Source organism: Phasianus colchicus, chromosome 17 (assembly GCF_987193195.1).
Source record: "Phasianus colchicus chromosome 17, bPhaCol1.hap1.1, whole genome shotgun sequence".
Taxonomy (NCBI): Eukaryota; Metazoa; Chordata; class Aves; order Galliformes; family Phasianidae; genus Phasianus; species Phasianus colchicus.
Genome location: NC_143452.1, coordinates 13,719,805 through 13,745,522, shown reverse-complemented (window position 1 = coordinate 13,745,522; position 25,718 = coordinate 13,719,805). Strand labels below are relative to the sequence as shown.

The 25,718-nt window shown below is 42.7% G+C and overlaps 1 protein-coding gene across 6 annotated transcripts; it reads right to left on the bottom strand.

Moving 5' to 3' along the window:
• Nucleotides 1-332: 332 nt before the first annotated feature.
• Nucleotides 333-25,570, bottom strand: ADNP (activity dependent neuroprotector homeobox). 6 transcript variants are annotated; one of them, XM_090152395.1, is made up of 8 exons: nt 25,088-25,570; nt 20,831-20,936; nt 17,099-17,255; nt 15,733-15,778; nt 14,271-14,577; nt 7,842-7,954; nt 6,360-6,452; nt 333-4,545 (listed from the first exon to the last, which is right to left on the bottom strand). In XM_090152395.1, the coding sequence occupies exons 4-8, from the start codon at nt 15,769-15,771 to the stop codon at nt 1,411-1,413; spliced, it is 3,687 nt and encodes a 1,228-aa protein (XP_090008521.1). In that variant the 5' UTR covers nt 15,772-15,778; nt 17,099-17,255; nt 20,831-20,936; nt 25,088-25,570; the 3' UTR covers nt 333-1,410. The 6 variants fall into 6 exon arrangements, with proteins under 6 accessions (XP_090008521.1, XP_090008522.1, XP_031471553.1 ...); XM_090152396.1 differs by having other exon boundaries at nt 17,099-17,252; XM_031615693.2 differs by lacking the exon at nt 20,831-20,936.
• Nucleotides 25,571-25,718: the final 148 nt, after the last annotated feature.

The following is a 25,718-nucleotide window of genomic DNA, read 5'->3' as shown; positions in this document are numbered from 1 at the left end:
AATGAATGAAAAACACAAGTAATTGCTGGACTGTTTCTATGGACAAAGAACTACAATCACTACAACTTTATTTATAAACTACCATTCTAGAATGCTAAATAGTCAAGACAAATTCAGACAAAGTTAGGTTAGTAAGATTTCTCGACGTCCTTGAAGAGATTAGTCTATTCGGTAAGAAAATACTATACATACATGCCCAGCAGTGCTGTGCAGCATTTTTTAGGAATTGTTAGGAAACAAACAAAAAATACCAAACAAAAAAACCCCACAAAATTTAGCAAGGTGGGACTGCCCAGGCAGGAACATGGCACTTGCATGTAATAAAGCAGATATTTACAGTAAGCACAATACAGCAATTTATTTAGATGTTTAAATGAAGAATACAAAGGGAAATAAAGATCACAAAATTATACATACTACAACAGTGTGTCATATATTAGATGGTATAAATGAATACAACACCTTGTTGGTGTTAACTAAAGATAAAACTAAATATCCAAAACACAGCACTGTTGTTTTAAGTGTGCTGCTTCAACACAATACACTTTTATACAGATCTAAAAGGTGTCAAAATTAGTAGCTGCAAACTTGTTTCTTGCATGTGATTTTTCATCTTTAGCTTAAAAGATTTCAGAAAATGGCTCTGAAATACGTTTGTCATCAGTTGTAATGTCAAGGATATTCAGAACAAGAAAATTCTATAATACAATAAGAGTCCAGATATATTTTTTTATGGTGCTGGCCTCTGTTTTCGAGATTGTACAAGGTTATGTGCAAAAACTAAGTTTGTCAAAATTCATACTATAGCAGTTTCAAGCTTTTGCTAGGTAAACTAAATACAGCATTTATTACACAGCAGGGCAACACTAAAAAAGAGAAACAAATCTATGATGGGTACACAAGAACAATTTCATAAGCTTCACTTGAATAGGTCTAAAAGACTGTACAAATATACATTTCAACTATTCAGAATGATACATGAAAAAAATCAATTCCCCCATAGTCTACTATACACGTTGAACTGGTAGCTTGTATGTTGGCCCTACACACTACCACGTGAAAAAGGGTAATGTTTAAAAAGACATACAACTGAACATGTACAAGAGTGAAATAAATGGTGAAAATGCAGATAAAATAAACCTCTGCTTTTCTCTGTGTGCATTCTTGAGCCACCAGCTTATCTGTTTTCACATTAAATTACTGTGCTCATCCCAGCAAGTACTCTCAAGCAAGATTAGCCAACGGCATCCTTAACCACTGGAGTAACAGTGGCCATGAACACCACTCACCGTGACCTAGCACTTGGAAGGCAGTACCAGTCAGAATTTAAGCTTAGCAGTCATACTGAAATGAAAGTGTTTAGACAGTTGTAGATCGGATCATATTACTGACACTTCTGAATCGAGGAGCTTATGCTTGCTGACTGCTCAGCTCCACACCAGATAAGCTGCCATGCATTGGTTCTGCTACCCCATCAGTCACACTGTCAAACTGATCTCCATCCTCACTGTCAATTGTGCTATTCTGCCATTCCATCTGCTGATTTGACAAGCTCTCCTCAATCTCTGATGTATTTTTCCACTGCGACTGGTCCTTAGCCCAGAACTCTTCTACTTTTCCATAGGAACGATTCTTCCACTTTGACTGCTCTTCATCACTCTCAGACCCACCTCCTTTTGTCTCTGCAGTCGGTTTGCTGCTACCAACATCTTCGCTTTGTGAGGATTCATCCGTCCACACTTCTGGTTTTACTTCTGATGTGTTATCTTCAAAATCAGAAACTTGCTGAGAACCAGGCCCACTTTCAGACTGCGAAGCTCCATCTTTCCATTCAACAGCATCATCTTGATCCTCCTGATAACCTTCACTATCTGAAACATCACCAACCAGTTTTCTCTGCTCTTCGGCAGAAATAATCTCCTCATATTTAGAGCTTTCTTCTTGTTTTTGATCAGACTTTTCTGGAGATGGTAATGTACTTTCTTCAATGATTTCCTTGGATATGCCATCCTCTGGGTTCTCTGCTATGCTATCAGGAGAAGCTTTCTCACCAATGTCAGAAATATGTGGACCAAATGGACTACTGCTTTCATTGTATTCTTCTTCTATATTCTCATAGCTGTCTGATGAACTTTCATTGTCTTTTTCTATGTTTATTTTTTTATCAACAGTCTTACTAACATTAACTCTGGAATTCTTTTCATCATGGTTTTCAAACAGCCATTCAGCATCAAAATCCATTTCATGTTTAACTTTGTTTAATTCTTTCATATTGAAACCAAGCAGCACACCAGGTTTGTATTTTTCACAATCTCTGACACATTTTTTCCTTTTGTTGCTGAAGTGAGATGCAATATCAGATTTCCATAGCCACAAACTGGCAGCCAGCTTTTCAATTTCTCTCCTAGTTGGATATGGTTGCTTATTAAAATATTTTGTGAGAAATGTTTTCCTGGCTTCGTAGGAATCATCTTCATGACCCTTGGGGTCCAATGCTAGAACTACCGGTTCTTCAGGCTTTTCCTCAAAGGCAGAGGGGGAGTCATCATCATCCATTTTCCTCCTCTTCATCAGAGAGAATTCCATGTGTTCATAAGTACGTTTTACAGGTGCTACACCTGCAGACTGACTTAGCCGAGATGATGAAGTACCTTTGTCCTGGCCATTCTGAGTCTTCCCAACACCTCTGCAGTGAACAAGGTGCAACGTTATAGTTGAGGCAGTCATGTTACTGGTATACACGCCAAGGCAATGAATGCATTTGTAGGTTAGTTTTTTCTCAACTGGATGAACCGTCTGAATAACTTGATGCCTCTCCCGTAGATGATGTGCAAGTGCATCAGAGATGGGTCCTTTTAGGATTGAAAAGCACAGAGGACAGAGAGTTTTCCCCACATCTTTCTTGTAGGGAACTGCTGCTTGTGGAGAACTTTTCACGGGTACATCAGACTTGTCCTGGATTTTCGGCTGTGGTTTTGGGGGAACTGGAGGTGTATTCTGAGCATGATAAGCTACAGATTCAGCAGGAGCATCCCTCAGGTTGTAGGTCGTTACAAGAAGATGTATATTTGTGAGACTACCCTGCTGCAGCGTCAAATCAAACGTTAAAGTGGAATCAGTTTTAGGTCCCATTTCTTCATCAACATGAACCATTCGCATATGAGCAGCCATCTTTTCAACATCATTGAAGGTTGAACGGCAATACGGACAAGACAAACCATGTATTAACATATGATTAAGCAATGTATCAGTGGGTAAATAGCGATTACAGTATAGACATTTGCTAGTGAAATTGTGTATTTTCATTATATAGTTAGCTACTGCAGGCACCTTTTCAGCCTTGTGCTCCTTTTCAAAGTGAACACTATACACATTTTCAGGAAACAGCTCATTACAGATTGTACAGATTTTCCACTTTTGTGTGGATGATGTATTGACAGAAGAAGGACCTGTAGCAGCTACAGGCGATTTTGAGCCAGACTGACCTAATACTCTTGAAGCTGCCTGTGACTGAGATAACGACGTTTGTTTCAACTGAGCTGATGACAAAGAAGTTGAGTTGGCAGACTGAAGAGAGTATCTCGCTGAGGCCTGAGATCTCTGTTCCCCAAGAGTATAAGGCCTTCCATTTCCACTTGAGAACTGTTTCATTGTTTGAGATTGCTGTGGAATAGAAACTGGTGCAGTACCACTTAAGCTCAGCCTTCCCCCTGGCTGACCAACATAACTTGGTGGTACTGATTTGACTCCATAATTGTTTTGCTGTAAGTGAACATTTGACATCATATTCACTCCTGCAGAATTTAATGTAGGCTTTGGTATAGTGAGTCTGTTCATCATCTGTTGTGATGAAAGAGATCGAACGCTCCCAGGGGAAAGGGGACCCATCCTCTGAGGGAGTCCCATAGGCTTCTTGTCCTGTGGTTTTGGAGCTATTAGCATCAAAGGTTTAGATCTTGGAACCACTACATTAGTGTGACCTATCATCGCTGTTACCTGATACCCTATGCGTTCGTGGTCTTCAATAACGTGCTGTACTAAAGCTTCATATGATTTCGGCATAAAAAGGCATCGTTTGCAATGAATACTACCCTCTTCCCGGGTACTGGAACTTAATGGAACTGCACCATTGAGTGACTTTTCACCTCCCTTCGCTACGTAAGGAGCAGCTACGTGTTGAAAATGTTCCCTGTAAATGTGCTTTCTAACAATTTCATAGAGCGGATCTCGGTAAGTGCACTTCTTACAGTAATAAACAGCTTGTTCTACACTGTCAGCCTGCTTAGGTTTAAGGCTATCATGCTTGTTTTTATCTTTAAAAGTGCTGATGCCTCCACTTGGTGTATTGGCATTTGGAGCATGAAATATTTTAATGTGCGTTTCCAAAGTCTTTTTGTCCGCATTGAAAGTACAGTATGGACAATTAAGGAGAATCCGATTTTCAAAGTCTTCGCTATGGACATTCCGGAAGTGGCTTTTGTATGCTGAAAAGAACTTCGAGGAAAATGGACATGCACTGCAGCAAAAGGGCTTTGTCCGATAGTCCTTAAAACAAAGAACAAAGCAGAAACTGAATATGGAAAAGCAGTTTTTGGAAAAAGACTCTCTCTGAACTTCTCTGAACAACTAAAGTCTCGAGACCCAACAATCTCCAATCTTTAGATCAATTTATTTTCTGCAATTCTTGGCCACAGATGAAGTCCTATGTTTATCATCTGAACACACACAAGGCAATGACAGCCAATTTAAAAGGTCCCTCAAGAGTCTGGCCAAGTCCTCAGCATTCAAGGATAAAGCATAAATATTTCTTCCACCAGTCAACAGAAGCTGTGTTCCCTGCAGCTGAGCATGCAAACATTCACCATTATCTCATTATTTTGGAAAAGGGAAGCATGACTGTTGGTGTAGAATGAGACTGCATCCAGAAGACAGGAGTTATTTTCCTTTGGTTCTGACAAATATTTATAGAGATAGCTAACACTTCACATCCATTCTGTTTAAAAGTCCTAATCAGTTACCAACTTTAAGATAAAGAATACTCTTCAAAAGTTACATACTAAGGCCAGACAATCCCTTAAAGCAACCACATTTTCTTTCAGATCAAAGCACAATCCTGATTTTTAAAACAATAATGGATCAGGGGAATTAAAAAAAAAAAAGGGGGTACTTGAAAGCTCCACACTTGCCTACTTTCCCTGCTGATGGCAGTTCTTATCCACTGTTTTAGAAGAACTGAAATTATGCTGGCCTCAGAGACAGCCACAAGCAACTTGTCATTTCAGATGAGACAAGACATGAATTTCACACAATTACAATCATTCATAATGTGTGTCAAAGCAAGTCTCGTCCATCAAGTTACACAAAGAGCATTTAAAATAGCTGGAGAGTTGTACTCCCCCCTTGCACACGTAAGCAGATATGTTTCTGTCCACCTTCTGAAACCTCAGCTATCTCACAGGCTAGAGGCAAGATGTAATAAAAACTAAACATAGTTGTCTCCTTTTATAGTAAGGTCTTTTTTTTTTTTTTTAATTCTGGGATTAACTAGGAAAAAATGCACAGCAGTATATTTTATGGAACATAATAAAGGAATATTTTTAGGTGGATTCCTAGCATCTCAGGTTTTTCAGATCCTGCAAGTGGGCTTATTTTGTACAGATTTCTCACCTTCTCACTGTTCTGTAAGTGCTGGTATTAGTCTATGATGGTAGAGGCTACTGCAATCCACACCTTAATACACTGTCTTAACACGTTAAATCAGTAATGTCAAATAAATCACTGTAATAGAAACATTCCCTCCTTCCACTTTCAGCTTGGTTCAAATCTCCTTTATCACCGACTCAACATCTAAAAAATAAAACTGCCAGCATCACTTCATCCTCTGTACAGAGCTATATATCCCAATAAACAAAACCTCAGACTCAGGTTAGGAGAATCCTCACATGACACACAGCTACAGCTGTGAAGAGAGTGGTAGTTAAATCTGTTCATTTATAGTTTTTCTAAAATGTTGCTAACAAAAATGGTAACAAAATTACTACAAACTACAGAATTGGTGATCCTTTGATTGGAAGACAGATGGAACTGTGTTAAGCTTGATAATGGATGGCCTTTTATTATGTAGCTGACAGGGTAAGATATTCTGACAAGTCATTTCTCCAATATTTTGCTATCAGCACTTTGTAAAATAAAAACTGAGATTATTGCTTCTGAAATAATAAAACCTTTTTCTGTCCGTTAAAGCAAAGACAATTGATCAGAGGGTAAAATCACAGGAAAAGCTCCTGGCACATTTGTGAAATGCCCCTTAATATGAACTATCTTCAGGGTTTGATGTATCAATATAAACCGTTACCAACCTGATTTTTCGTAAGTGATGGGTCCCACAATCCTACATCTTCCCATGTAGTGTTTTTCAAATAAAAGTCATTAGGTTCAAACTGTTTAAAATCCTGGAGAAGGGGAAGATGGGAAGAGAGCACAGACAATCAAAACCCAGACCAACTGCTCCCTTAAGCAACTCTTGTAAGCATTCATGCAGTCCTCTCACTCACATGCTGCTGCATGTTTAAACGCATTATTTGGAGGTGAAAAATTTGTGAACTCTCTCAATAACAAGAACTATTTTCAACATACGTTCTGCTAATAAACACAAGACTGTCATTAAATACCTGCCCCGTCTTCAAAGCAGTCCCTGATACTGACAGCTGAAGAGCGATACATTAAAAATCATAAATTCTGTACCACAAACTTGGTGGTGCTAGTTGTTTTTTTAAAATGTTGTTGGTTTTGTTGTTTGTTTTTAAATGTATTTCACAGAGGAATTTAGATCCAAGTTTGACATGCATGGTGTCTAAGTAGCCCAATTCCTATTAAAAATAAATAACTACTCTTTACTTTGTCTTGGGCATTAGCAGCACACACTGACTCAAAGGTGGTACTTCCACTGAAATCAGCACTTCAAAGCAATGCTGTCCCTATTCACAACTTTACCCTTAAAAACCAAATGTGTCCACAGATTTCCTAAACGGGGAGAACAAGTATTTCTCTTTCCCTTGAAGTATCTCACTTAAATCCTCCTTAAAAAGATACTAATGAAATACAAAAGCAAAGTCATGGTCTGGTGGGTACTTTGAACAGTCCAGAGGTATGACCTGACCTACCAAATGCTGTGTTCAGGAAAGAAAGAGCATTTTTTAGTGAACAGTTACGCCAAGCTTGTCCAACAGAGTAGCACAAATACCTTTTCCTTCTAGGAACTAACACACGTATATAAGTAGCTTGTTAAATTGATGACCTATATTTCAGCACCAACAAACATTCCATGAAAATCTCAGGATCTTCTGTCCCACAGGAACACCCTGCACCACACCATCTTGATTTATTCCTACATGTCCAGTTAGCAATCGTTATACTTTGGAGCCAAACACAAAGGACAACCTACCTTCAATATACATCAAGTCACTCATAAATAGCCTGAGGTCTATCTCATCTCCAGCAGACTTTCTAAGAAGTGTTTGTAGCACATTTTAGCTCAAGTTATTAATTCACACGTTGTATAGAACTTCAAAAAAACACAAAAAAACAGTGCAATAAAAAACAGGTAGCAATGCCTGAACAGCAAAGCTCAAACAGAATCCCAGAGTCACTTTCAGAAGCTGATGAGAACAGGAGTGAGGTGTGGGATCAGGGTACAGAAAATTCCAGAAACATCCTTCGAAACTTACAGGAAGAATTCAATGGTTCACAAAGCAGGAAAAAAACCAAACAACTGAGACCTCACTTTTCCACTAATGTTTGAGCATTTCAGCTCTGAAGCACTTGAGAGGTATCATACTTACTTCTATATGTTCTTTACAGTATTCCAAACCAATGTCACTAAGTATTTTTTTCACAGTTTTCCGGGCCTTTCTTAAACTGCCAAGGTTGTTGACAGGAAGTTGGAACATAGTTTCTATTGAAAAACAAAGTAAGAGAAGAGGTTTAAGTCACATGTGCTTTGTCTGATGAAGAGCTGCATTTAATTATTAGTAACTTTCTCTCTTGTTTTCCCCATAACTAAAAGTCTAAATCTTTAAGATACATGGATTCTTAGATTCTACTGTTAGCACTCAGGTTTCTTCCACATGCCAATAAGTGGCCTTATTTCACATATACAGCAGTTCTGTCTGCATCCTGCTACCATTACACTAAGCACTTCCTGAGCTACAGAACCATCATCAACTCATCTGCACTTCAGGAAGGTGCAAACCAGCAGAAATGCAGGAGTCTTTGGCAATATACACTTCTTCTGGAAGAGGCAGGGGAGCCTGCAATGAACAGGCAGGCTCTTCCTCAAAGCAAAGCAGAGTGTGATCTTGTTCACTAGGCTTTAGTGCTCTACTGTCTGTCGGATAAAAAATATCATCCCAGAAGATTAAAGCTGAATTTCTATCATTAATATTCCTGGGAGCTAATTCTTGCTTTATTAGAACACTTTTTTTTCTTATCAACTAATTAATCACTACAGGGCCAGAGAATGCCCTACAACAACTAAAAATTGGCTTCTTGGATGGAAGAAGTCTACAGTTCAGAATAAGCAGAAACTTAAAACCATTAAAGAAGTTCAGTTAGAAAAACAAAAATCTCTCATCGTGAGATGAAGGGCAGTCTCTAAGCTACAAGGAACTTACCACAGAATTTTTTCAAGTAAAAAGGATGGGGTTGTGGCTCCGATCAAACACAACCCTGCTATATTCCCTGTCCTGCACAGTCCTGCGTACGCACCAGGCCTTGTGTGTTCATTCTCCTACCAACTTTTACTAGGTAATGCTGTAACACAGCCACTAGTGACTTACTATTCCATGACTGTTACCACTACTGCTTACTGTCAGAAACAGACAAAAGTGACAGGGCTAACACGAACCCATCAGCTTCACAATCAGCAAGTGCTGTGTGCCACTAAGCTCTCATCTCCTCCGATTCAACTAATTCAGAAACAGCTCTTGAGTAAGAGAAGCAAGCTGATCATAATATTTAGGATTGATTTCTAATTTGTAGCCATGATATGAAGAAGAAACAATATTAAATTTATATAAGGGTCTACAGAACATTTTCAGAAATACCAAACCAACCCTGATCGTTAAACACTGCGGTGTGTGTGAGCCAGCCACCACCACCCGCTGTCAGAAGGAAATACAGCTGCATGGAACACTGTGTACACAAAAACTAGGAAACCAAAGAAAAGCGTTGACTTAGTCCATGAATCTCAGGTCTCCAAATTTCTCAGTTAAATTACCTCCAGCAGAGACATTGCTCAGAGACCTCACACAAAGTCGCTAACGATAGTAATTTAAAAAAATCATACAGGCCAGGAAACAATTACTTCAACATTACATATTAATTTCCTCCAACTAAGATTTGTTATAAGAATGGAGTATAAGCACAGTGTATTTACCTGACCTGAATTCTAAATGCAAGCACACTAATGTCTGTGACTGTAGAGGTGTTTCAGCTAGCATTCCTCTCTACTCTCAATTAAAAGGATTGGAATTAGAAAAAAAAAACTATGATTTAGTTAATGTGAAAAGTAGTTGCTGTCTGTATGTTATCTGGAACCTTTCATTTGAGATAAACTCGAACCACTCTACAGATACGAAGAATTAGCATTCTGGTGAAATACTTCACATGCAGAGTCGTTATCAGCCTGGTAACTCATCTGCCACGTTGGAGATAAGAACCCTAACCCAGCTATGAAGAGCACTTCCACAGGTATCCTCTGCCTTCTCAGAGATGGCGAGGATTAAACAGAACACAACAGAAAATTACACTCTCTTACCAGTTACTGCCTCTAAAGACACTGAACGAAAGCCATGAAACACTGTTTTTGTCACGCTGTGTTCACTTCTCTCTGTACACCTTTATAATCAAGGATCTTATCTGCAATTATAAAAAATATCCAGGCCAAATACATTCTCCCTCACGATGCTGGAGAGAATGTTGTCATTTGGGTAATTAGATTGATTCATGTCATCCTTTCAGAATGCTACTCACTCCTGGAAACTTTTGGAAACACTCAAGGAAACTTTTTTCATCCTCATGAAGGACTAGGAAACAAGGTTTGAATCTGAATCTCTAACTTATTTAGTTTTGAAAGCTGACAAAGGCAAACCAGTTACTTCATTATGAACTGCATCCGACTATGGCTCCATTATCAGATGTTCTGAGAATATTCATATTACCCCCTTGCTCTTTCTTCTCTCGCAAGATCCATTTCTAAAGGCACACACTGAAGAGAATTAGGAAAAACACTAAACATGCATAAAATGTTATAGCTCCGTACTGTGCATTAAGCTTTGGTAAGCAACAACAGAACGTGCCAAGCCCTGCCCTACTTCTCTGCCCATCCTTGTGCCTGTGCTGTGGTTATTCAGTTTTACTGCATAGGCACCTCTGGACAAAGGCTATTTCCTGGTAAAATAATAATAACACCATTTATGACAAAGTATAAATGCATAAATGGTGAAAAAGCTTTTGAGAATAACAATGGATATTTACACTGCAAGCATCTGTATCAAGAAATGCTTGTATTAAACAACCACACTTTAAGACCAAAAAGAGCAACTTCTATGCACTTCAGAGCAACATTACAATTACTTTAGTTATTTCTACAAGCAGAACTAAAATTTCCTTAAGAAAATGTGATTTTAAGACTGCAGTTTTGCTTCTATTGTAAATATATCTAATACAACTTAGAAGTTGAACCTAGTCCATTTTACATCAAAAGACGTAAGTGGTAATTGAAAATGCTTAACAAATGCTTAACAACAGAGCTGAGAATCAGCAATGCCAATTTCATACAGTATTACTGTGACACTGTAACGTGATGGAAAACACAGCACTCGCAGTGGGGTAGCAAAGTCCCAGGCTGCAGTAAGTGAGGATAGGCTCAAGCGCAGCAGATGTGGATGCAGAAACAAAGGAAAAAGTCTGCTTACCCTTGGAAAGCCTCAGATGGGCAGGGATCTCCAGCAAGATGCTCTTGCCTCCACTGCCAACCCTTAAATGAGGGCTGGAAGAGGTGGATCCTGGCCCTTCCAGTCACTCAGGTACACTGCGTGCACCTGAGCTCCCCTGCCTTCCCACCAGGTGCTCCATCGCTGCTTCAGGCCATAACTTAGCACTTCTAAGTGCACAAATAGTAACAGCAGCACTTCACTTAGCACAAACAGTAACAAAATATGGCAAAGACTAATGCGGAAAGGGCTGCAGAGAATTTCAACTCCTAACGAGCCCACTGGTCAACGCAAACTTTAAGCCTGCTTCCTACCTGCAATTTCCAAGTGGTATTTTCTCTGGTTTTGGTCTGCAATTGAAGTAGTAAGTAAAACTTTTTGTTCAGGTGGAAAAAGCAACTCAAACCTGTAGCTCCTTTTCCTAGGCCAGTCACTACGAAACAGCCTCAGTGCTAAGTTCACTGTCACTTTTCCCATGACTCGACTTGTAAGAGATCTGAATCTTATGATAGGAGGACTGCATTAATAGGAAACCAAAAACAATATCATATTAAGAAGGTATGGCTGGCCATGTCACTCTAACACCACATCTCACACTGCATAGGCTGCATGTATATTCTTCATCACAACATTTTCAAAGAAAATAGTCTTTAATATTCTATTCCACTTCTTCCCAGAACACAACTGGGGATTGTGGCTCTGAACTCTTAAGTTCCAGTCAAGTTAATACAGATTTACTGTCCTTAGAATATTTTTAACATTCAAGAACGCTCATTTAATAAAAGCTCCTGTTGCTGTAGAGTTCACTGTACAAGTGTGAGAAACTATGAATGCAGCCAAGAAATTAATCATGGCTCCATTAGTTTACTTTCTCTAAATGCAACTAAGTATGCACTGCTGTCGCTGTAGGACATTATTTCTGCATGCTTTCAGTAGCTTCTTCCTACATACCTGCACACTCAAAAAATACATGAAACAGCACTGTCAGCTATTGTGCAGGATGTGAATGGACACTTCACAATAAATTTCAAATCCATGGAGAAAATAACCTTGTAGTTTGATTCCAGGATAACCCCATATCTTAGTATCAACTGTAGAAACATTAGTGCATGAAGGCATTCAATGTTAAAGCTTCTAGCAAGCTGTGACATTTTCTCCATAACCCAAATCCCCATGTGAGGAATCATTCTGCTTGTGAAGAGACCATAATTTTCCTTGAGACAAAGTGAGAGTACTGTTTGTCTCCAGGCAGTGACCACTGGTACATGTGAAAGTCAGATACAGTTCTCAAAATATTATTAGCAAGTAACTCACTGGAATAGGAAGTGCCACTATCAATGCTTTCAACCAAAACAATCAAATATTTTCTCTTAATTGTTGTGTTTAATAAACCTGGACATGTCAAATATATAATGATGTATATTTGTATATAAGCCCAAGTAATAAAGAAAAAAAGCAAATTTAGGACTGCCTAGAAACAAGATTTCAGTTCTATCTACACTATCATCCTGCCTCTGCCTTCCGCCTGCCTCACAGCCAATCCTGAGAAATTATCAACATCTTCCTATCACAATACGTCATAATACAGGACACAATCGGATCTTCACATCTGAAACTGAAGATCAGACTTCACAGCAAAAGGATTTTTCTCTCTATTTAAATGTTCTGAACTCATTACCATAACTGGTGAGAGAAAACAACAGAAGGGGAAAGAAAAACCACCCTGAAATGCTCACAGGAGAGTGATGTGAGCAACCTTCAGGAGAAATAAAGGCAAACAGGGAGAACAGACCCATTACAGGTGGAAATTGCTGCTTAGCTTAGAAACTTAACAGTGCACGTTACCAAGATAGGGGAGATCAGGATCTCCTGCATCCAGGAGAGGGTAAAGAACACAGGTGGAAGAAAACAAAAACACAGCAGTTAAATTATCAGAGGTGATTAAAAAAAAAAAAGAAAGAAAAGCCTCTGCCCAAAAAGCTGCTTCTGTTTTTGTGTTCCTAGACACGTCATGCTCCAGCAGATCTTTCTGTATCTTTGACCTCATCAGAAGGGCTGCCCCACAGCCCACTGCCTTTAGTACTACCAGGTAACAACAGATGCTCAGACTGCTTCAGTTCTGCCAACTTCACCTAGAACAACTTGGCTGATCTCCTGGCACGTGGCAGTGCAGCACTCACCAGGCAGCAGTGCTATTCTGATTCAGGAGAAGATGCATCAGCAAGATGAAGACAGCTTTCTTCTCTCAACTACAGTCTTCAATAAATATTCCAAATCTGCCTCAGACTTTTTTTGCTGTTTTTGGACACCGTGATTTGAAGTGTTTAATAGGCTTGTCTGATGACTGAGGTTTGCTACAGTTCTACCAAGCAGCAAATATAACAAATTATTGTTGTCACAGCCCTGTTAGTAAAATGGTGATTGTCATACACAAGTAGTTTGCAGACCTAAAGAAATAATCTGGAGGAAACTCCTGCAGTGTAAAAGAACCAAGAGAGCACCAGTGGACTATTGGTTTTCTGATTTTACACCTAACTACGCCACGAAAAAACCCTCGCACAACCAGCACACACACAACTGTTGCTGACTCTTAGCATTTAACTGAGGGTGGTGTTTTCATTTAACAACACTGATAAAAAGCACCACTGTGAAATGGCAAGTAAAAAAAAGTTGTGGAATCCCTAAAATGTGTAAAGAAAAGCTGGTCTCTACTGCACACAAAATAATTCACAGGCGCGTAAGGACAACTATCTCTTGGGCACATTATTATAAATATAAATAAAACACCAGTTTTACCTTCAATGACCATGTTTGGTTGACCCTTCATCTCCTAATGCTGTCATTTATTCACACTATGAAGACTGACAAAACCTGAACTTTATGGTGATCTAAAACACAGTGTTACCAACTGCACTGTTGAGGACAGTATTGTGAGCACACGTGCAAAACAGACAAATTCAAAAGCAATATCTAAACTCTAACCCATTGTGAATTTGTGTTTATATACATCTGTATATCTGTATATATCAATCCTTTCTTAGTAATTAGCTCTGCAAGACCTGTAATTCATTGAACAGATAATTTTGAAACTGAATGACAGTAACATTTTCTTTAATTTCTGTACATTCTTATAAAAGTGGAACTGTTCTTACTCTCTCCTTTTCCCTCTCCCCATTATTATCCCTCTGCTGCTTCAAAAGGTTCATCCTTTTGTTGCTCTTTTCCCCTTTCCTCCTCATCCTTTCTTTGCTGGTTCTTGGCCTTCTTGGTCCTTACCTCGCTCATTTTCCCTCTTCTCATCTTCCCTGCGCCAATTCATAGCGTCCACATTCTTTCGTCGTTCTCTCTCATCCTGTCTCCATCGCTTCTTGATATCTTTGTCCTTAACTTGCTCATTTTCTCTCCTCTTCTCATCATCCCTGTGCCATTTTATTGTTTCTGCATTTTTCTGTGGGTCCACGCTTCTTTTGAGATAGTCTTGTCGCCTCCTTCTCTTTTTTAACATATCTCTTTCCCTGGCACGAGCCTGCTTTTCTTTCTGGGAAAGAAAAGCTTTACGGGGCATCATGAGCTGCTGCTGTACCTGAAATAATATTGTATTCCATGGAATAATGTACTATAACATGCACTCGGTCAGGCACAACAACTCTCATTTGGAGCTGAGTATTTCAAAGCCAGGATAATTTACTACTTCTTCTCTTTCCTTTATAAGTCTCTGCTAGCTCTGTATTAGATAGTGCTAGGCAAGCTGCTACATTCAGCTCTGGGCACAAAACCCTAACTGGCACCTCAGCAGATGGTGCACATCCAACACAGAAAAGTCAACCCCCTAAAATCCTGAGCTGAAGCAGGATGCTTTCTTTCCCCTCCCTCTTACAACTCCTCCCACAGAGAGTTTTTAGCAGCCACTTGGCATTACAACATCCAATTGAGAGAACAGGCTGGCAGAAGAGAGTTGTGAAAGAAACCTGGTAATGTTCAAGCCTTAATCTCTTCTCTTGCTGGAGATCTACTGTTAATGAAACTTAAAGGTCCTTATTTATATTTTCAGATCTCCATCCATATAAAATTTGGTTTAAAGTGGCCAATGTTCTTGGCTGGGAGGAGCGAGAGGCCAGCAGGAGACAAGCCACAAGCTGAAGAACTACACAAGCTTTGTTTCCTTGGGAAACCTGGCCAAAACATTTAACTGCAGTTAGCGAAATAAGTCCTGACTCATCTACTCAAACTTTCTCTACGTGTGTCAAGTCTTGTTATTCACAAGACCAGAGGAAAAAAGAATGTACCTATTTACTTGAAGTTTCTACCAAAAACATGCCTGATGAGTTTTTTGTTTTGTTTTCTTAAGAGGTGTCAATTAAGACTGCCTTTTAACAAATCATTTTATTTTGGTCATTTCTCCATAGTCATCCAACACATTCACATCGTTAAATTTATTGATGTTAACATCTGCAATTTTGACATTATGGAAAACAAAACAGACCACAGAAAGAATTTTTACTATTACTACTATTCTTTAAAGACTCTTCCATGCACATTGAGCAACATTTCAGAAGTATTCCAAACTGCAGTTGTGGCCCAGGTTTGTTTGTTTTGGTTTCTGAATTTGTTTAGAAGAGAGTTTTGCAGAGGTATCTAATCAAAATGAAAACTGCAGAAAGGACAAAGTTACTAGATTAGAATACTTAAACAAAGCCTAAAAGAAAATGAAACAAATGTACTTTTAAAATTTAGCTACCTTATGGAAAGCACTTGTTCCCAGCATGCAATACTCCATCTTTTTCCTACAGAAAAAGCAATGTTTCAAACCCTTATTCTAAAATCCTGCTCCTTTTCCCTGGGTAATATATCCTCCTCCCCCCTTCCCATCCCCCCCCGCCCCCAAACACTATTCTAGACCATAGACTTTGTTAGAAATATATCAAAATCCCACCATTTTCATTGTAATAATTCAAACTCTATTTTCTTAATATCCATACTACTAAAAGGGAAGGGCTGTAGCAGGGTGAAACACAGCATAATAAAAAAACACATGCAGTTTGGTAACAAGTTAGTGCACAAAATTCAGATTATACTAAACCCTATTTCATTAAAAAGTACAGGATACCCCTCTACTAGACAGCCTGTTTTTAAGTATTAAGTAGTATTTAGTATTAATAATTATTAATAATAACGTTGTCATTAACATTTGAAAGCACTGAGAATCCAAGATTGACATCAGTGCCATCTTTACATCTTTGACATAGCTTTAACTTCTCTATCAGCTGTGTGCCAGTACCATATCACTGTTGTTTACTATAGCAAGCTAAACTTTTCTTATCTATCTTATCTTCAATTTTATCAGTAACTTGATTTTATTCCAATCATAACAACATGAATAAACTTTTAAATTCAGACATAGCTTCATGCAAATAATTTCCTCCCACCCCCCTCCAAGCAAGGTTTGACATTTACAATTTGCCATTAAAAAAAACACCCTTTGGGGACATAATTGTTGCATTTTCTTTCATTTGTTTGCGTTGGGTTTTTTTCCCCTGCTTTAGGCTTTATTTTTTCATTGTTTTTAACTATGATATTCTTCCCTCCCCTCCCATCATATCCCACTCTGATCGACCAATTTATAGACAAATGAGAGAAAATACCTCAAAAAAAGTTTTAGTTGAACGTCTGGAAGTAAACATTTAAAATGTGACTGAAATAAAAAATACCACGTTTCAAAGAGTAACTTAAAGGGGCAGCCAACTTGAACTCAGCACGGCTCCGACCCCCATGTCACAACTCGCGGGTTTCTCCCCGCTTTGTTTCAGCTCTTCTGGCAGATTTCCCACAGACAGAACTGTCTTTCACTTCTGCCCCCGGTGGTTTATTAAGACCAATCAAAAGATGGGGGAAATCTTTTCCACCAGGAAACCACTGAAGTGAAGCTGCCAGAGCAGTTGAGCTCAAAGCCCACAATTTCTCTGGAGGTCAAGTTGGTGTTCCTTTAAGTTCACAATGCCCAGAAGCAAACAGAACCATCTTTTCAACTATTTTTTGCCCGTACTTCTCCAAACAATAATCTTAACTCTACCCAATCTACTTAGTATATATTACGAGGCATTTACCTCCAAAATTAATGGTGCTTGGGCGTCTCAGACTCATTGGACAAGTTTCATGCAAAAGCCTTCAAAAATAATTCTCCTTCCAGAACGCCCACCAGCGATTATATTACACCTACTGTGTGAGGCCGAAGCCCGGACATAGAAGAAGGGTCATATCCTGCTGTACAAAACAAAGTGTTAAAGATAAGAGGTAAGAAACGTCATAAGGGCAATCTGACATTTATAACGTACATTTAATTGTCAAGAACTGATGATAAACCACGCATACGGTACCTGTACCGACACGGAGCTACCGCGGGGTGCACTCAGCAAGGTGAGGAGTGCTGCAGACGTCTGAGCGCGCCTGGGCCTTACACCCATTTTTAGGTGATGTTACCTGAGGAACAGTTTGGTACTCAGAGTTCAATTAAGTTGTCCAAGTCGGAAATCCAGCAGGATGCTGTGATGAACGCACCTATTCACACCTCATGTAACCTTCTGACTTACAGAGAATCTGAGCGCCCGGTACCAGCAGCACAGCCGCGATGCACACACTGACACCCCCACACAGCTCATTATTCCAGGGGGTTCCCATTCCAATACAGCCCCACCTTAAATTACAAGATGTGGGAAACCAAGCAGGTGATGCGGCTGCCAGCTCCGACCCCAGCGAGACATCTTCCCCTGGGAAGGATTCAGATGAAAGTTTCAGTTCTATGGCAGCTGGCGGGAGGACGAGCAACAGCCTAGACGTCATGCTGCTCTGGGAAGACCTGACATCTCTTCAGCTCACATCTACAGGGCCTGACAATTCCAAGGGAGATGAGCAGGGAGGAGTGACAGTCAGGACGCAGGACAGGGAATGGTAAGCAAACCAAAAATGCCAGGTGCAGATATACCAGGGACAGGGGAGAAGTTGGGAGAACTAAAAGCTACCAAAAACATCCACAAGAAGGTAAATGCTGCAGCTGAACAGCCCTCCTCCTGCACCCAATGGCACGGCTGCCACTGGCTCACAATCAGCATTTCTTATTCTTCTGTGGGACTCTTCTCCTTATCTTAGCATTTCTGGCCTACTTTTCAGAGGAGCTGTGCACCTGCATCTCCGCGGAGTGAAGGTAATGAGATTTACAGTTTAACAGCACATCTGAAATGGCAGACAACTAAGGGCTCGTTTTCAAGTCAGCTATAATATAGGATGGAGGCTGTTCTGTAACAGCACGGGATTTGCTCTCAAAGCTACAATTTAAACACAGAGCACCTCCACATCCCTGTCAGCTCAACCACCTACAGCACCGGGCTCCCGCCCACCGAACACGATGGTCTCCAGAGAACGTCTGTCCCAACTCCTCTCAACTTCAACTTGAGAACACAGTGTGCACAGCTGCTGTGTTGGAATAGCCAGCACGTCAGCAAGCACGTGCCTCCAACTCCCCTAATTCGTGCCTGTATCCAAAACAGGACCGGGCACATTAGGAAGATGGAAAGTTTACAGAAAGCTCAAATCAAATAAATCCTCTGTAAAAATCAACGCGGTGTTTTAAAACAATGATAACTGAAACTGCAGGAAATTAGTAGGCGTGTTTCAGTATCTAGTCAACGCACTGTAAGACCCCAGGACACAAAAACCCTGACTCCCCCTCACAGTCAAACACTTTATTTCTTCAACATCCCTCGGTCAAGACTTCCAAAGGATTTTAAAACCACTTCAGAAATTAAGTCAGTGTCAAAGACAAAGGACAGTTTGCACCACTTCTCTGGAAATCAGGTTTTAAAACAGAACAACTTAAAGCCTATGCAGATGTTCCTTCAGGACAGAAAAAGAAGTCCATCTAAAATGAAGTACTAAAATAAAAGCCAACCACACTTAAATTGCTTTGGAAGAAATTCTCTGGCTAATTACATGAACGTTCTGTTTCTGTGATTGCATGCCATCTTCAGCAAGAGCTTACAGAGCTGTTTTCTCTTTTCTTTTTCAGCTTACTGTTAGCATCAGTCACCAACCTGAAGACAGACAACTCCAACCTCCCATCACAGAGGAAAAACTTCTGTGGAGGACAGCTGCAGCGGGACACTCAGGGAGGCTGAGCTTTCTCCGTTCATCTTCTTTTTTTTAAAGGTTAAAAAAATATCTCCTGCAGTCTTGCAGACAGAAATCCTCTTAAGTCATTCACACACTTCTCATTCTTGCTTGATTTCTGGAATTTTCCACTGGTGCCAGAAGCTCCATCTGGTGGGTGTGTACACTAACTGCATAACTAAAAGGGAATTAACTATTTCCTTAGCAATTTCTGCATAGCAGTATAAGTTTGTACATTGTGTAATTTCTCCGATGCAATGTAAAATACAAGACAGACAAATTCTGGCTGCTCCAGGAACCATAATCCCTTTTTTCTTCATGAACAACCCGTTACCTTGCACTCTACTGACAATTTCTGCTTGGTTTTCTTATTTTGATAACACAGGTTGATGGTTTTTAAAAATAAGCGTTAGCCAACTCAGAATATTTTCTGAAGAAAAAGCTTTTGAAAACACACACAAGAAAAGCAATTCTGGTGATCTCGACTGCATTCTCAAAAGCAGCTTTACATTGCATCCATTCTCTAGGGCATTCTATACTTCAGTGCATAGGTAATTTTTAATTAGAGGCACCAGCAGCTCAAGAAGTAGGCTTCCTCACCTACTGCCATCTTTAATATCTTTCATTGCTGTTCACAGTCTTCAAACATAAACATTTATATGCGTCCATATATGTGTAATGAAATCAATATGTAATACACATGCTCAGTACAATAGCCTTGTTAGTTTAGGGCTATTTCTTAAAGATTTGTTTGAAAGGCACTAAAGCCTGCCTACCTTACAGCAATTTGAAATTGAGACTGGAGGTCAATGAAGCACGAAGGATATTATCTGCCTACACCATGATATCCACACTTCAGCAGGCAGGAAAAAAAGGCCACATGAATATGCTTTACCAGTTCAAAATGTGATCTTCGTGTGGATTGTAGCTAAGCACAAACAACCCCATATCGAAAATTTTGGAAACAGAAGCATGTTTCATTTAGATTTTCAATCTAAAGCTCAAAAAAAAAAGTAAAATGTTCAAAAATAAAGCATGCAATCAATATACACGTAATTTATTACTAGATTACACTGACTGTAAAACTACAATCAGAAATTACAAATGCTATTCCTCTCTCTATCATGCTTTCCTGACACCACCACCATGTCAGCAACAGGGCTCGTGCAGCAGCCACAGCACAGAACTGATTCAATGGCAGAGCAGTCTTCAGCCAGAGCGCTTCCTCCACCGCAGTGCTGCTGCTTACACAAGTGAAGCGGTAGGAAGCGTGGCTTACACCACCCCTTGCAGAGGCAGCACACAGATATATTTAAACCACTGCTGAAACTGCATCCCTTACAGTGCCCTACTGCAGAATGCATTGCTTGCATGCTGGTGGAAGTGGCAAAACAACAAAACACAAGAGAGCATACACACACTTTCCCAAGCTCATCTAAAACCCTGCCAAAACATGTTTTCTCAGACAGCGGATAGATTAGATACTGAAAGGATCTCACCAACTGTCTAGCATGAAAGCATTTAACATGTAAAAATAGACCGTGAAGTATGCTGATGCTAATTGTTCTTCCTTTGCCTTGCCACTTCACACACTATGCACAAACGCTGGCATTACACAATGGGGTAAAGTCTGTGAACAACAGCTAAAATCAGTCTTACCACTCCACGTTTCTTACCTCGTTCCCTTTCTGTCTAAGCATAGCTCCCAAGTGCTCCAGTCCCTGACTACATTCCAGCGTTAATCCACCTCTGCTACTGCTGTCTTCCGTCTGACTCGGGAACCTTCGATATTCATAGCAGCAGCAATGAGGAAACAAAACAAAACAGAAGGTCAGAAACACAATGAACTTTTTTAGGGAGAAAAAAGAAAAAGCATTTTAAGACAAATATTTTGCTGACTTTGATTTCAAGAGATATTTTGCCCCCGTACTGTTGCTGCTATGAATCTGCATCACTAACAATTCCTTTGGCCCAGATGCACCGCAAGCGGAGAACTACGAAATCCAGAGGCACATCAGCAATCAATACACAGGAGAGAAAAAAGGGGTGAAGGAAAGAATGGCTGAGGTGTGAAGGAGGGAGAAGGAGCTGGAGGCAGGGAAGGATCAGCAGCTGCTGATGCCAGGCCAGAGAGCATGCCAACCTACACAGACAGGACAGGGGAGGTAATGAATATCACTTTGGTGGACAGGCTGTTTGCAGTTACTCAAATTCTATTTCTTGCAAATTGTTTAACATGCTTCTTGAAAAATGGACTTTAAATCAAACATTTTGCCACCTGATCTGGTCAACCTAGAACCTGAAGGTGTGATTATTCAAGAGACAATCACACAGCTGTAGGACCCAACCACAAGAACCAGTTTTTGGTCAACCATCTTTAACGCCATCTTTAAAACAAACAAGAAAACCCAACCCTCCAAGGACAAAAACAGCAGTAAGCACAAGTGATTCACTACACAAAGTATGGAACTCGTTCCACTCTTATTTAAAGCCATCAACTGTCGTAACACTTTCAAAAGCACTCCTGGGTTATTTTGCAGTAAGAACGAGATGCTGAATTTGAGATCCATTTTGTCTTTCAACATCAGTTCTGAAGAATATGTATTCTTCTCTATGCAGGCACACAGCCCTCAAGTAGGTAAGTAAGAGCCATGCCCTCCTGGAAAGCATTCACATCTAGAACATGAAGTTGGTTCTTGTACCATATCCTGAAAGCCTCAAATGAGCAGCCAATCTGGCTAACCTGACTATCAAAGCAAGGGCATTTTTTCCCAAAACACATCATGTCATCAAAACAAACCTTCCACATACACACAAAAAGCCTCCTGTATATATATATATATATATATATATATACACACACGCATATATATTTAAACTAAATTAACATAATTGGGATTCTTTTTTTTTGCTTCTAATGCATATATATGTTTATATTGCCTTATCCTCAGACCAATGCTGTCTATTCTCACCTCCATAGCTCACACTCCCTTATACTGTTAAGAAGTGTACAGTTGTACCAACATACTTATGTGAGCAGGACTGCCTCCACGTCAAGGATTGTAATGTGAAATTATGCTAACAAAATTCTATCTGGCATGAAGAGATGAAGAGCCTATCTTAGCCATCCAAAATGGTATAACGTTTGTTTAGCTGCAGCTGTTACACTTTTAGAAAAGCAGCAGGCTGGCATTTCAAAGAGCAAAATGAAAAAACAACGGTAAATGCAGCAGTTCTGAAATGCAAACTGGGCTGCACCCACAGACACAGCACAGCCCGTCCCTGCACAGCCCTGCAGGTGACAGCCCTCAGCCCTTGCCCCGCTCCACTGCCTTCACACTAAAGCTGTCCTCGCCACACCTGGCACTGCCCTGTCCACTCTCAACGTGCAAGTTCTGCATCTCAAAACAACTCCAAATACTAGAACAAAAATAACTTCCCACTTCTGAAAAAAAGTCAATAAAGTTCTCATCTAGCTCTCAGTGGTACCTGCAGCCACAAAATGCCTTTCCTCCCATCTTACCATCTGTGGTTGCATCTATCAGAGCAACTGCCACCGTAATGGCAAATTATGAAGAAGACATTTGCACTGTATGACTTTTGACTACCAACGTGATTCCAATACTGTCCTGTATCGCAGGAATACCGTTTTAAAGTTCAATATTTACTGTTTTTTTATGGAGGAGAAAAGCTGGGCTGTAAATGATCACCTATCGTTCCTTCTGCAGTGACAGAAGCACAGCTTACCTTACACACAAAAGGAGCACCAGCACTGCCCTAGGAATGCATGTGGCATCTCCTTCAAAGCAAGTGCAGAAACTGCGGAGCTCAGATTGTTAAGCACCCAACAACACTTTGCAGCACTGCCAAATGATTTCCTTGCTTAATTAAAATGCTGCTGTAATATACCACAGTGACATGCACCAATTCCGACAACGCTACTGGGCATCTTCTGACAACTGCTAGCTCCTATCCTACACACAGGAAAGGATCAGCTGTCCGTCCCACCCTGAGACACGCAGCCTTCCCAGATGCTGTCTGTGCAGCACACATCTCACCTGCAGGCACGCAGCTCCCAGCACAGCTGCCTGGCTCTGCTGCGCACACCTCAGCCTGCAGGCCGCTCTGCTAAGGGCCCATCCTGCGTGACCTCACTGAGCCACTTCCACACAGAGCGACTTTCTCACTGCAGCAGTTCCACACAGCACTGCCAGATACAGGACAGTAACCTAACAGAGGTACGGCTTCATCCAACCTGCACACTGAGCCACGGCTTCGAGTTAAAGATAATGTTTGTTTCCCAATGAGGCAATACCAAAGATGTCTCAATTTGCAGCGATCCTACTGAGTTGTCTCCAAACATTTCATTACCAAAAAGTCTTTTTCTTCTTGAAGAAAAGAAAGAAGCTCCTTGAGAAGGAACAGCATTCATTTTAATAAAGGGCAGTTTACTATCAAGACAACAAAAACATTCAGCTTGGTGTTACTTTGGAGAACAAAGTGTTGGTTGCATTTCAGAAAGGACAGCTCTGTTCTGACCGAGGTTTACGTAGGAATGTACTGCAAACATCTTCAGCAACAGCTGTGTTACAGCCAGCAACTCCAGCGCAGCTCTCGTTTGCTGTTGTGCCTTTTCAGCGCTGTAAGATTTCAATGCGTACAGCGGTCAGCCTGCTGACACCAGACTGCTCAGCAGCTGTCAGAGGAGCCGAGCTCCGGTTCTGCTCCGAAACCAACGAATCCCGTTTCTGAACAGGATGGTCCATCTCTGTCACACGGAAAGACGGCAGCCCGCACAGCTGCACAGCCCCACAGCTGCACGGGCTCCCAGGAGGTCCTGCGGGAGGTCTGCATCGGCTCTGCCACACCGGCAGGTAGGGATCACACCTCCGCTACCTCACGTGCACCTTTCACCTCCAACTGGGACTACAAAACAGCAGTGAAAACGCATGAAAACACAGCTAGTAAAAACAATCTGGAAAAGAGCACCAGCTCTTCTAGAAGGAATCCTGCACATCTACCGACCGGCACCAACAAACAAAGAACATCGCGATGGCAACAACGTCTGCCTTCCCCAGCAGAGCCGCGGCGCTCAGGACCACCCCGGAGCGCAGAACTTCCTACGGCCGCAGCCGCGCTCAGGAAGCCGCGCCTCTTCGCGGGGCCGCCGCCACCGACCCCGCCGGATCCCGCGCCAGCCGGGCATCCTCCGAAGCCCTCCGCGCGCTCGATCCCCTCCCGCCCCGCGACGCGTCGGGCCTCGCGCTGCAACCCCGCGCCGACATCCCGGGCCGGCGCGAATCGCGGCGCCCCGCACCGGGCGGCGGCACTCCGGGGCCGCAGCGCGGCCCTCCCTCCCCCGCCGCAGCCCTGCCCGGCGCGGAACGCGCCCCCTGCTGCCTCCCGCACTCATCTCCCGGGCGGGCTGCGGTGCATTTTGGGTGGGGGCTGGTATTTTTCTGCCACGGCCATCCAGCGGGAGCGACAGCGCGGGTGTAACGCGGCGGGGAGGGGGGAGAGCAGAATGGGGAGAAAAAAAAAAAAAGAAAAAAGGAAAGGAACGAAAGGAGGGAGGCACCATCCGCGCCGCGAGCGCCGCACGGCGCGCTGCCCTCCCTTCCCGCCCGGGCTGCGACGCGCGGTGCCGGCACGCAGAGCCGCAGAGCCCCGCTGCCCGCCTTTGTCTGAGCGGCGGAACGCGGCCCGGCGCCGCTCCCCTTCCCCGCCCGCGCTGAGCCCGGCCCGGACCCGCATCGCCGCGCGCTGCCCCCGCCGGCCGGGAGCGCGGCGCCGCGCGGAGGGCGCCGGCGGCGTAACGGTCCCCGCGCCCGATGCGAGGGCCGGACCCCTCGGCGCCGCCGCTCTCCTCTTCCGAGCGGCCGGGGGGCGCGGAGGGCGGGGGCCGCCCGGGCCGGAGCGCGGCGCACACCTACCTGAGCGCGGCTCTCCGAGCGGCGGGGGCGGGCGCGGTCCCGGCACCTCCGGCGCGGGGCGAGGGGCGCGGAGCCGCCTCCCGGCGCCGCCCGGATCCCCGCGCGGGCGGAGCGGTGCGCAGCCGGCGGCGGCGCGGGGGAGACAAAGGGGGCTGGGAGGCGGCGGGGAGGAGGGGGCGGTGTGCGGAAGGGGACGCTACGGGGAGCGGCGGGGCGGCGGCGGCACTGGGCTCGGTCCCCGGGACGGGGGGTGCGGGGCCGCGGGGCGGGGGGGGGCTCCCTGCAGACAATACAGCCGGGTCCCTCCTGCCCAGAACCTGCCCTGGCCAAGATGGCGGCCGAGAAAGAGCGGAAGTGACGCGAGACTCTCATTAGCATACGGGACTCATTGTCCGGCGGGAGGGGACGGGGCCGCGGCCCGGTGGGGAGGGGTCCCGAGCCCCGCCGCGTTCCCGCCGGCTGAGCCCCCATCCCCGCCCCGGGGGCTCGCCCCGACCGCCGTGCGAAGGCTCGCGCGGCCCCGCCGAACCGGCTGGGGAGCGAGCGGGCGGGGGGGCGGGGGGGAGAAAGCGGAGGGCTCTCGCGAGAAGGACGGAGGCGGCCGGCGGCGGGATCTACCCCGGCCCCGCTA

What these genes read in the sequence shown, in the direction of transcription:
- ADNP (XM_090152395.1), bottom strand. Translation starts at nt 15,771, where the DNA reads ATGGAGTATTGCATGCTGGGAACAAGTGCTTTCCATAAG. An exon ending in GAACAAGTGCTTTCCATAAG is followed by an intron (nt 14,578 to 15,732) that starts GTAGCTAAATTT and finishes ATATTATTTCAG; the next exon opens with GTACAGCAGCAGCTCATGAT. An exon ending in ACTGTAAAGAACATATAGAA is followed by an intron (nt 6,453 to 7,841) that starts GTAAGTATGATA and finishes CCCCTTCTCCAG; the next exon opens with GATTTTAAACAGTTTGAACC.